General features: G+C 43.0%; 2 protein-coding genes across 2 annotated transcripts in view; one reads left to right on the forward strand and one right to left on the reverse strand.

Annotated features, from left to right (window-relative positions):
- Positions 1 to 6092, reverse strand: part of ABCG5 (ATP-binding cassette, sub-family G (WHITE), member 5) — a 37105-nt gene extending 31013 nt beyond the window's left edge. Inside the window, exons 1-2 of the mRNA XM_006839407.1 lie at positions 5947 to 6092; positions 5109 to 5230 (exon numbers count right to left, since the gene is read on the reverse strand). Of these exons, the coding sequence (XP_006839470.1) occupies positions 5109 to 5230; positions 5947 to 6092 (268 nt within the window). The remainder of the gene's footprint in view (positions 1 to 5108; positions 5231 to 5946) is intronic.
- Positions 6093 to 6436: 344 nt separating this feature from the next.
- ABCG8 (ATP-binding cassette, sub-family G (WHITE), member 8) overlaps positions 6437 to 13024 on the forward strand; it is a 26227-nt gene continuing 19639 nt past the window's right edge. The window contains exons 1-2 of the mRNA XM_006839465.1: positions 6437 to 6499; positions 10377 to 10478. Of these exons, the coding sequence (XP_006839528.1) occupies positions 6437 to 6499; positions 10377 to 10478 (165 nt within the window). The remainder of the gene's footprint in view (positions 6500 to 10376; positions 10479 to 13024) is intronic.

Consider the following 13024-nt stretch of genomic DNA (forward strand, 5'->3'; position numbering starts at 1 on the left):
GACACTTGAGCCCATGGACAAGGACTTAGCCACAGAGGGCTAGTGCTGAGAGTGAAGCATCCAGCTGATATGAAGTGAGGGGAGATGCACAAGAGCACCCAAACTTGCATAAAAACCCTTCTGACCTAGCCTCGATAGGTTGATAATCAGGACTTGACTGGAGAAAGATTGCAAAAAAAAAAAACACAATTTTTTTTTCTTTTTTTGATAAAGGAAACAAGGGTAAATTGCTTCAATTTGATGAACCTGACCTATACTCAGAGCAGTAGTTACACTAAATACCAACAGAGAGGGAAAGAGTCTTCACATCAAGTATCAATGCTATCCACTCTGCACACAGAGTTGATAGGGACCAACGACTTAGACACTGGCTACCTAAAATGAGGGGGCAATAAAGGCACAAAGTGACTGGCATACAAGGTTTCAAGAGGGAGTTGAGTTTAAGAGTATGGGGGAAAAGTAAAAGTCCCTACTGAATAGCTGTCATCTTGTCTGGGGAAATGAGATGGGGATAAGATTCGTAAAATTCAATAATGAATAATTGTTATCATGACTAATTGAGACTGCCACAATTGTAAGGTAGAAGTTTTGTAACTAAAAAAGAGGAGTGGTTAATCTTACAGTCCAGAAACAGAGGACCCTAGGACCATCAAGAGAGAAGTGTATAAGCAGAATGCGGGACCTTATCCAGAGAAGCAGCAGTGCCAGAGATGGAGGCAGCGATGGGGGCGTGGAGACGGGGAGAGGCTGAGGACTCTAGATTCATGGACTAAGAAGAAAGGGACTAAGAGCTGGTAGCCAGGAGAAGACTTGCAGAATATGCCCTTTGTAGATGTAAAATTATTATATATGCCTGAGTGGTTTTTTTGTTTATTTGTTTGTTTTTAAAAAGCTAACATGGATAGAGAGAAATACTGTTAACTGATGGTACATAGAAGGGATTATAATCATTGTAATGAAATAAAGTGTATGATTTGTTGAATGTAAAACTGATGACATGCCCTGTAAACTTTCACTCAATCTACAATAAAAACCTGAAACAAACAAACAAAAGAAGTTTTGAAAATCTATCTTGAAGTTCAATGCTGCTTGTGATTGGGTCATATCCATACTCTTAAAGGAAGAAATTGAATACCACTATCAGTTAAATATACCTACCAGCCACTGAAACCAATGATGATGAAACTAAGAAATTCATTCTACCAACTTCTTCAGTCTGAAATTGATCAAATATACAATCAAGATGCATTGATAATTACTGGTGATTGGAGTGTAGAAATTGGGGGAGGGGGGAGAGGAAAGACCAGTCATTGGAAAATATGGCTTTGAATCAATGCTGGAAATTGAATTTTGCGAAAAATTTTGTAAGACTTATTCATTGCAAAAAACCTGTTTTCAACAACCAAAATGGTAAACTAAACATCTTGACATCACCAGGCAGAATACACAATAATCAAGATGGAGAAGCTCAATCTCATTAACCAAAACAAAACTGTAGAAGACCATAAATTGCTCATATGCAAGTTCATGTTGAAGCTTATGAAAATGAAAACCATTCCATAAAAGCCCAAATATGACCTAGACAATCTCCCACCTGAGTTTAGAGACCATCTCAAAAGTAGATTTGATGTCTTAGACACCAGAAAAGTTGTGGGATAGCATCAAGAATATCAAACAGGAAGAAAGCAAAAGGCATTAAAAAGACAGGGGGAAAAAAAAATCCCAAAGTGAATGTCAAAAGCGATTCCAAAACCTGCTCTTGAGTATAGAGAAGCTAATGTGAATGGAAGAAATGAGGAAGTAAAAGCTAAACAAAAAATTTCAAAGTGCATCTCAAGAAGACAAAGTCAAATATTATAATGAAATGCGTAAACACCTGGAGTTAGAAAACCAAAATGGAAGAACACACTTAGCATTTCTCAAGCTGAAAGAACTGAAGAAAAATTCAAGCCTCGGGTTGCAATATTGAAGGATTCTATGGGTAAAATATTGAATTAAGAGAAGATGGAAGGCACAGATAGATAGAGTCACTGTACCAAAAAGAAAGAGTCTATGTTCAACCATCTCAAGAGGTAGCATATGATGGTACTGAGGGCATTGGCACAAATCAAGTCTCCAGGAATTGACAGAATACCAATTAGAATGTTTTAGCAAACTGGAGGTGCTCACTCATTTATGTCAAGAAAGACTCATAGTTGTGTCCGTTCCAAAGAAAGGGGACCCAACAGAATGCAGAAATCACCAAAAAAATCCCATTAATATGACATACAAGTAAAATTTTACGGAAGATAATCTAAAAACTGATTGTAGCAGTACATCAACAAGGATCTGCCAGAAATTGAAGCGGGATTCAGAAGAGGATGTGTAACAAGCAATATCACTGCTGACATCAGATGGACTTTGGCTGGAATTAGAGAATACCAGAAAGATGTTTACTTGTGCTTTATTGACTATGCAAAGGCATTCAACTTTTCGGATCATAACAAACTGTGGATAGCATTGCAAAGAATGGATATTCCAAAACACTTAATTATGCTCACGAGAAACCTGTACGTAACCAAGAGGCAGTCAAAGAAATACTGAATGATTTAGAACCAGGTTTGTATCCTTTCATTATACTTACTCAATCTGTACGCTGAACAAATAATCAGAAAAACTGCATTCGATGAAGAATGTGGCATCAGGATTGGAGTAAGAGTCTTTAACAACCTAAAATATATACATGACACAACCTTGCTTGATGGAAGCAAAGAGGACTTGAAATACTCACTGATGGAGATCGAAGACCACAGTCTTCAATTAGGATTGTAGCTCAATGTAAAGGAAACAAAAATTCTTTCAACAAGACCAATAAATAATATCATGATGAATGAAGAAAATATTGAAGTTGTCAAAGACTCCAACTTGCTTAGACCCACAATCAGTGCTCATGGAAGAAGCAGTCAAGCACATGCAAATTAAACAACATATTGCATTAGGCAAATCTGTTGCAAAAGACCTCTTTAAAATGTTCAAGAACAAATATTTTGGTTTGAGGACTAAGGTGCACCTGACCTAAGCCAGGGTATTTTCAACAGCCTCATATGTATGTGAAAGTTGGACAATGAATACGGAAGACTTAGAAGAATTGATACATTTAAATTATGGCGTTGGTGAAGAATATTGAAAGTACCATGAACTGCCAGATGAACAAACAAATGTGTCTCGGAAGGACAGTCAGAACATTCCTTAGAAGTGAGGATGGCAACACTTCAGTCCCTGGAAAAGGACATTGTGCTTGGAAAAATGGAGGTCAGCGAAAAAGAAGAAGACTCCAACAAGATGGACTGACACAGTGACAGCAACAATTGACTTCAGCATAATAATCGTAAGGATGGTGCTGGACCGGACAGTGTTTCATCTGTTGTGCATAGGGTTGCTATGAGTGAGAACTGACTCAAAAGCACTTGAATAAGAACAATATAAGGGTATACTGCCTACTCAATACTCACTACCAACCCATCAATTCCAACTCATAGTGACCCTATATAGAGTTTCCAAGACTGTAAATCTTTATAGGAGTAGACAGTCTCCTCTTACTCCCTCAGCGTGGCTGGTGGCTATGAACTGTCAACTTTGGTTCACTGTTAGCAGCCCAATGCTTACTCCACAGTGCCACATTGTCATAAAGCCACTATGACTAGGTGTCATAGAAAACAAGCTCGTGGACCCCCAGATGATAGTACCCCCTTATTTTCTTGCTGAGATGTGCATGAAGAGGATATGGACTTGTGTGGCATACTTTCGTGGTGGGGAGTTCAATTCCCTCTATGTAGACTACAAGTCACCCTTTTTCATTCCACAGGAATTCAAGTGACAAATTTTTATAGGGGTAGCTCAGCTTTTATTTTGAACATCATATTTAGCAAAAGGCAACTTAGAAGAAAGAAAGGAAAAAAAGGCCAGGGGGCACCTGGATATCCTGGTTCATATGAATAGTTAGAAATGATTAAAAATTGAAAATAAGAACTGACAGGAAATCTCTACGCAGCAAAATGCAACAGTATGTCACCAAGTGAGAAGTGATCAGCGAACTCCTTTTCATTAATCTTAATTAATCTACACTACTGTTGCCATCTACTTGTCCACTGACTCTAACTAGTAAGTGACTATGGACTTAGCTTCCCAGTCTAAAGAGACTGGCCATGCCACATTTCATCATTGCGTTGACCATCTCCATTATAAAGAGTACAAGCGATGAGTGACAGTAAATGTCAGCAATTGCAACTGAGAACTCTATCAGGAGACTTCTATGAAATCAGTTCGTCAGTCTTTCAACCTTAAAATGTACACAACAACCCAGGGTAGTAGACACTGGTGTGCCACCCAGATAACCCTCTTAACAGCCCATCCCTGGGTTGTGGGAATATCAGTTGCTGAGGAGTCACAGCTGTGACTCCCCCTACAAGAAGTTGTTCTCCACCCCAGGGAGCTGCCTCATAGAAGGTGACACCTCCATGAAACTGATGCAGGAGCACAATGACAAAATGGATTCAGACTCAGATGCAGTTAGGCAAAGACAGCAAAAGGAGGAGGTGGGGAATAGGCCCACAGTAGTAGGTACCTTTGGCCTTGATGGTCAAATGTTAAGAATCGATAAAGTAGGATGCTAATACATGAGCCTTCTTCAAATTATTCTTTATTCTTGCCTGCATGTTTGAAAGATATAGTAGTAAATTAAAATAAAATAAGAAACAATGGTATCAACTATAAAGGCTAGCTGAGCATCTTTGTGCTAATTTCACCCCTTTTCCTATCTCCAGGCAGGGTACATACAGTTAGGGGAAATTGAGTTCTAGGCCAGACACTGTGCTAAATAAGCACTTTCTATGTCTTAAAACACGAATGCACTTAAATGGTAGGTAGCACTCTATAGTCTTTCCAGGATTTTTCTAAAGATCTCACATTGGGACCAGGCTCCAATGTTTTCTACCACTCACAGTCAGACAGCTCATTAGATTAGGTTCTTGCTACAACATAATTCTGTTTCCTCATTGTGGTGTTTAAATCAAGTCACAGCCTTTTCTGAGTCCGCATTGAGAATTTAGAGAACTTCTTCCCAAGCTTACCTGAGCTACCCAAGATGCACATGATCTGTCCACTCTCGATGTACAAGGAGACGTCTTTGAGGATCTGCCTGTTCCAACGTTGCCGGCAAGATGTGAGGTCCCACCAGGGTCCAACATGATCGCTACAAGGGAAATGCCACAGGTAAAGGTAGCGAGGGTTCCTGGAGAGACCTCAGCAGTGCTCTCAGCTTGCCTGCCCCACTTCTCCCTGGACAAGTTCCTAAATGTGTTTTAGCCTCAGTGTCCTCATGGGTAAAGCACAATGAGCCCAGGAGTGGCTGACAGCACTTTTCTGTGGACTTCTGTCACTCTGCCCACTTACAGTTGTTCTGAAGTCACTTCTCTGAGAGCCAACAAACAAGACACTGCTTCTCCCTGAGGCTGACCCTGCATTCTTTCCCTCATCCTTCATTACCCCTTGTGTGCCCAGCACTCCGCTCCAGGCCCACAGACAGGAGGAGGCAGGGGCACAAGGTAGAATGTTACCTCACATCTTTTTGGGTTTTGTTTTGTATTATGGTAAAAGATACACACAAAAACACACACCAATTTAACAATTTCTGCATGTATCAAAAAAAGTAACTTCTAGGCCCTCACTTGGTGGAAGGAGGGCCCTTTCAGTGTTGCCCCTCATTTCCCAGCGGGAGCCCTTCCCCACTTCTCTTCACCCAACCCACTTAAGGAGGAGCCCCAAGCCTCCAGGCATGCCCCCCATTATGGATAAAACCAGCAGAGTGAGTGAGTGGGCAAGAGGTCCATGCATGTCCGTGACCACAGCCCAAAGTGTGGGCTTCAAGCTCCCAGCGGGGGAGTTAAAAAGACCCAGGCACAGCCTTACCTGACGCTGTAGGAGGCATGGAGAATGCTCAGGCTGTGTCGGGGCTGTGAAGCAGCTGCAGGCACCTCCACTGGGGCCCCCTGGGAGCTGCTGTTTGCTTGGAGTCCCAAGGACCCCGTGGGGGTCCACAATGAGAGCTCACTCATGGTCAACAGAGCAAGCTAGGTGGCTTCTCTGCTGACCTGACTCCCTAGGAGCTCCTTCCACAGAGGATTCCTGCCAGCTGCCAGCATGGAACTGGGGTTAGGCCACAGATACCATTATCTGATGTACTTTAGCCAGAGTTCTTATCAGGACTGCAAGCAGAATACACAGCGTGTGTTTGTGGGAAGGCTTGCCAGAGAGGCTTCCTGGGAGAGGCAGAAGGTGGCACACACAAAGAGAGTCAGAAGTTGGCTGCTCTAGGAAGGAGAGAGAAAGCTCCGGTACCATCAGGCAGCAGCCAGCTTCTCGGGGAGCTGCCACAAAGGGGCAGGCACTACTGGGCCCCATGGCTGAGACAGACCCAGCCAAGCGTGGGCTGTGGAATGGGACTGCTCCCCAGGATGCCTCGGTGAGTGATGGGCTCCCCTCAGCCCTGGAGGCTGGGAAGAAATCCTTCCCTCTGGGTCTTTCTGTCCTAACTCATCCCCAGGACATCCTGGGAGCGAAAGGGCTGAGGAGAGCAGGCTGCAGGCTGGGACCTCTGAAGTCACCTTCTACAAGGAACCAATGCTCTGGTTTGTGATTTTGGCTGATTCAGCGCTATCTAAATGATACTGGATGACAGAAATGTGGTTGCAAATATCACAAACTCTGCTTGTGTCTGCTTTGGTCATGGGACTGTCAGGCTCAGAATCCCAGTGGCAATAAAGTGATGAGTTGTTGTTGTTATTGTTGTGGTTGTTAAGTGATGTTGAGTTGGTTTCGAAGGAGCAGTTGGTGGGTTTGAACTGCCAACCTTGTGGTTCGCAGCCCAGTGCTAATCACAGTGCCACACCAGAAAGTGATGAGGCAGATGACAAATGCTTTTAGTGGGACAATCAGAATTTATGCTCCAAATAAGATCTGGGAGAGGACTGGAAAGAAAACATGTTTCTTCCTTACTTTTTCCTGAGAATTGCCTTGGACTGAAATTGAGTTGTGAGTGGGATTTGAAGACAGAGAAGAACGACTATCTACACTCCCCCACACCCTCTCTCTGTCTTTGCCTGTTCTGGGAAGGAGAAGGGAAAGAAAGACATGAATGACCAAAGACTTCACACCAACAGGTGTGAAGTCACAGATCACCTGAGCTGGCTTGAATCACTAGGGCTTGACCTCAGCAGGGCCCAGGGAGTCCTCCACCTTTCAGTTCTGTAGCCATAGGAAATGACCTTCTCTGCTGTCTGGTCAGCCTCCGCAGGAATGATTCCTGCTAGCTTCAAAAGCAATGTCTATAGGATATAAAGTCAATGTTGACCTTAAGGATACTTACTGCCTAGAAATTCTGGCAATTCAATAACCACAGCATGGAAGGCAAAGATCTGCCCAAATCCAATACCCAGGAAAATGGGTTGTTGTTGTTGTTGTTAAGTGCCGTCGAGTCAAGTCCAACCCATAGCAACCCTGTGTAGGGTTTCCAAGGAGCAGCTGGTGAGCTTGAACCACTGATGTTGCAGTTCAAATGACTTGGCAGTCTGATGCATTAGCCCACAGTGCCATGGGTAGAGCCTGCCATTTTCTTTTTTCTCTTCTCTAATATTAGAGGTGTCAAGTGATGGTCTGCCCCTAATATTTGTGGGGCATGAAACAAGAGGGTGGGGCCACATATCATGTCTAGATATTTGAAAGTTGTATATCAAGCTAGAAGTTCTGTTATGATGCTGTAAGATAGGGACTGAACTGTACACCACAAGATTAGTGGTTCAAACCCACCAGCTGCTCTTTGAAAACCCTATACAGGGTCGCTATGAATCAGAATTAACTCAATGGTGCTTAACAACAACAAATCAAGCTAAAAGTTGTTTAATAAAATAATTTCTGTTTTCTTACTTTGACTTACCTTCCCAAAAATCTGGAAGTTGTTGTTAGGTGCTGTAGGGTTGATTCTGACCCAAACAATCCTATGTGACAAAGTAGAACTGCCCCATAGGGTGGAGTCCTGGTGTGGCACTGTAGGTTAAGCACTAGACCAAATGTCGGTTTGAACTGCAAGATCAGCAGTTCAAACTCACCAGCCGCTCCTCAGTAAGCCTATACAGGGTCACTATGAGTGGGAACCAACTCAATGGCGCTCATCAACAACAACAACAATCTTTATAGAAACAGATTTCCAGGTCTTTCTCCTACAGAGCTTCTGGGTGGGTTCAAACTACCATCATTTGAGTTAGCAGCAGGTGTTTAACTGCTGCACCACCAACAACCTGGAAGTCCAGGTTTACATTTAGAAATCCTGGGACTCTTTGGAGTGGCATTAGGACCCCTGGTGGAACAGCAGGCAAGTGCTTGGCTATAACTGAAAGGTCAACAGTTCAAACCCACCAGCTGATCAATGGGAGAACGATATGCTAGTCAGCGTCTGTAAAGATTTCGGCCTTGGAAACCATATAGACTAATTCTATTCTGTCCTATAGGGTCATTGTTAGTTGGAATGACCTCAATGGCAATGGGCTTGCTTTTGGTTTTCTTGGAGTGGCACATTAGAGTGCATGGGGAGGTCGCTTCCTGCTCATGCTTACAACCTTATCTGCCCACCCAGTTCCATCCCACCCCATTCTGCCCTCCAAGATTCTATACCCTCTACAAACAGTTGGCCCTCTGGCCTAGGGTACCTGGTCAGATGGAACTGACAGTCCTCAGGAAGAGGTCCATGCAGGCCCTGGGCATGAACTTGGGGCAGTATGAACAGGAGATTCTGGAGTGGTGGATGTCCTTGGCCCATGAGCTCTCTGGCCATTAGAGGACAAGAGCTCCTCAGAGAGAAGAAGAGACTACTGACCACTGCTCTATCACTTAGTAGCTGTGTGACCTTGAGCAAGTTATTTAACTACTCTGAGCTTCATAAGGAAAAAAGGGATAATGGTAATGCTTATGTAATTAGGATTGACCCCCCTCAACCACAACCTACCTGACCTCCACCAAAACCAGTTGCGAGGACTCAGGGACACCCCAGTGCTCTCTGGAGCACTGGTTATTGATCTTAAAACAAGGAAGGTCTGTGCTGCCTGAGTTTCCTTCTATGATTCTGACTCAGGAATTTGATCAGAAGTTAATACAAGGAGAAATTACAATGTAGCCCAGCAGGAGCTGAGCTGGTTACCTACAAATAAAGCAGCTTTTGCTTTTTTGGGTGTTACCTGTCAGAAAATCGAGTGATGTTCTGACAGTCATGCTGATTAAGATGTCAGCCGAATAGATATTTAAGTATTTGAAAAATACAGAGAATTTGTCAAAACCTCAGGAAGAATCTAACAAATCCTTTCTGGGAGCCAAGGAAAATATTTCAGACTGGAGGCGGTACCCAACCCAGGTTTTCTTCTCTGAAAGTTGAATCGCCTGTTCAGCTTCAGGAAAGCACAACCTTGGGGACGGGGCTGGCCCACACAGCCCACTTAGCCACAGTGGAGGGAGCCTGGGATCCAAGAGTCTGTCACTTCACATTCTTTTTCTCTCAGTCTTTCCTTGGCCCTTCCACATATTGCTCCAGAACCCAAAATGTCCATCCTTTCATCCTCAGCAGTTCCCCCATCCCTAAATCTATGCTGGGAGCTTTGGGCCAGTAAATAATGTCTGAACTAACTCATTATCTTTAAACAAACACACAAGAAAAATTGCTGGGGGTTTTGTTTGTTTTGAGATTCCAATTTGTGGCAACCCCATGTGTCTCTGAGTAGTGGGAGTCTCTGTGTCTTACAGATGGTTAAGCACTCAGTTGCTAACCAGAGGAAGATTGATGGCCTCCAATATAGAGGTCTCCAAGGAGTCCTGGTGTGGCCCTGTGGGTTAATGCGCCAGACTGCACAGCCGTTTGTTTGAACTGCAAAGTTGGCGCTTCAAACTCACCAGCTGCTCCTCAGAAACCCTATACAGGGTTACTATGGGTCGGAACTGACTCGATGGCACTTAACAACAATGACAAGGAATACTGGTGCTACAGATGTTGAAAGGAGACAAGGGCCTTTCTCCAAAGTTGGTGCTTTGAATTCGGGCTCCTAGCCTCCTAAGTGGTGAGAGAACACACTTCTGTTTGTGAAAGTCATCCACTTGAGGTATTTCTGTTATCACAGCATTAGAGAACGAAGCCACTGTCAGAAAGGAGAGACCTGGCCTTGTCTATGCTACTATTACCTCAAAGCCCTAGGGTCCACCTGCACTTCATCCACGCTGCTTCATCCTTCTCCTCTTCCTTCTTCCTCCTGTGGCCTCAGCAGCTTCTAGAGGAGCCCCTCACCTGTTACATCTCCCAGCAGGTCCTCCAGGACAGCTTGTTCTCCTCGGAGAGTGACAACAGCCTGTACTTTACCTACAGTGGCCAGTCCAACACCCTGGAGGTTCAAGATCTCAGCTACCAGGTAGGGTCATACCTGATTTACAGTGGGTGTAAGGGGAAAACCAAACAGCGCCCCAAGTCCAAGGGGAGAGTGCCACCTCTCTGAAGGTCTGCTGCCTCTGCATGGGAGGTGTCCAGCCCAAGCTGACCCTTCACAAGCTGCCTTCGCTCATCAGCTACACATATTGTTGCTGGAAGTTGAGAGACAACAAAAGATAATGGGATCCTTGTTAAAATGTAATGCCAACCGTGTGAACCTATGTGGAAAAAACTAGAATTATTTTTCAGCTTTATATCTTGGAATATTTTCGGGAAAAATACAAAAATAGTACAGGTTCCCACATACCTTGTCCACTCATCCCCTCCCCACTACATTTATGCCAAAGCTAACATCATGTAGAGCACAGTACAATGATCAAAACTAAGACATTTACAATGATACTAGCTTAGTTAACTAAGCTATAGACTTTATTTAGATTTCACCAGCTTTTCTGTCATTAAAAAAAAAATTTGCATAATGTACTGACCCTGAAGCTAACAACATATCCAGAGCACAAGGACCACTAGTCTTGTAAAAGGCTCCTAGAAATCTCCTGGTAGGATTCAAAGATGTGTCTTCCATGGTGAACCTCAGAGAAATGAATCTGGCTTCCATGGGGTGTGAGTTAGGAGAAGCTGATGAACTACACAATAGTTTTTTGCAGCTTTGCCATTTAATACCTATGTACTTAAGCTAGTTACTCAAGTCCTCTGAACTTCACTGTAAAACAGGAATTATTGCCTAGGTGTGGTGCCACAGGATAAGCAAGGTCAATGTGAACCTCAAGGTCAGCAGTTCAAACCCACCAACCACTCCTCAGAACCGCCATACAATGTCGGTTTGAGTTGGAACTGATTCGATGGCACTTAACAACAACGATGTTAACAGGTTTGCAATGAGGATTAAATGATATACTGGATAAGATGCAATTCACAAACTCCTTATAAATAATAAGCATTCAAGAAGCTATTAGTAGAACAAACAAGATAGCAGATCAGGTAGAAGTGCATTATGAACTCCGTCAGCAACAACACAGAATACAGAACCAAGCAGGCTCAGGGGATGGTCCCAGAACTCTGAACCACATATAAAGGAATATTTAGAAGGCTGAAAGGCTTACAGCTAGAGTAATTTGTAGCAGAAGCAAGAAATCCATTGCTTTCTAATTCAAGATGCTCAGCTGCTCCAGGAGCCGCCATCTTGGGTGAGACCAACAGGGGAAGGATCAGAGCAGCCAAAGATGCCTGACAGAACCGCAGAGATAAAGGTGTGGACATTCTTTTCTTTTGATATCTGTTCATTGGTCCCTTGCTGTCTGAGCACCTCCATTCTGGTGACTAAATGGGGTGACTGAGTAGTGGACACCTCAGCCCCACCCTCAGAGGGTTCTAATACGCATGCGCAAAGATCTCCTTGAAATTTAAAGAGACAGTTTCCACTTAAAACCAAATAGCCACAGCTGGCCCTGAACTGTTTATAACTAGAAAAAGGCCTGAATGGGGATTGTGGAGTGGGACAAGCAGACTAAAAAGGAAATAGGTCAAAAATTATATCCTAAGTTACGTCAAAATGACCAACAGTGGCATCTTGAAATTTCTCAAAAAGAAGAATAAAAAGGGAAGCCCATTCCTGATCACATCTACCTGGAGGCAATCAGAAAGCATAAAAAATACCAAAATACACACCCGTCTAAGTATTAAGGCCACAGACAACTCCTGAATATGACCAAAAAACAGAAACAGATGACCATATTTGCACATGTCCAGAAACGAGATAAAGTGACTGAGGCAAATGAACCGGAAAAGTAGACCTACACTCCATACTGGAAAATGGGCAGGCTTTGGAAATGGCGGAGAAGGAATTCAGAAAAATGATTATAAAATGTATCAAAACACTATATAACGGAGTTGAGAAAAATAAGGAAGAAGTCAGGAAAGCACTACAGGAACAATCAAATAAGATAGATACAGCATTAGAAACTATTCAAAACCTACAGAAAATGGTTCAAACGATTAATAATAGACTATCAGAAATGGACAATACACTGAAAGGGCAAAGGAGTAGAATTGAAGAGATAGAAACCAGAACTAATGAGCTAGAAGATAAATCTCTCAACACTACTAAGATAGAAGAGCAAAAAATGTTAAAAAATATCTGAAGAAGGCCTAAGATTCATGTTGGACAACGTGAGAAGGAATCACTTCAGAATTATTGGCGTTCTGGAACAGGAACAATCACACAAGTCCACAGAGGAGATAGTTGTAGAGCTTCTGGAAGAAAATTTTCCTAACATCCTAAAAAGTGAAAAGATAAGTATTCAAGAAGCTCAACAAACCCCGGAAAGTATAGACCCTAAAAGACAATCACCAAGACATATAATAATCAAGCTCTCCAAAATCAAAGATAAAGACAGCATCTTGAAAGCAGTTAGGGAAAAGAGAAATATAACATACAAAGGCAAGCAAATAAGATTAAGCTTGGATTTCTCAACAGAAACCATGCAAGCAAGAAGGTAATGGGGAGACAAA

This window comes from Chrysochloris asiatica, unplaced genomic scaffold (genome assembly GCF_000296735.1).
Source record: "Chrysochloris asiatica unplaced genomic scaffold, ChrAsi1.0 scaffold00024, whole genome shotgun sequence".
NCBI classification, from domain to species: domain Eukaryota; kingdom Metazoa; phylum Chordata; class Mammalia; order Afrosoricida; family Chrysochloridae; genus Chrysochloris; species Chrysochloris asiatica.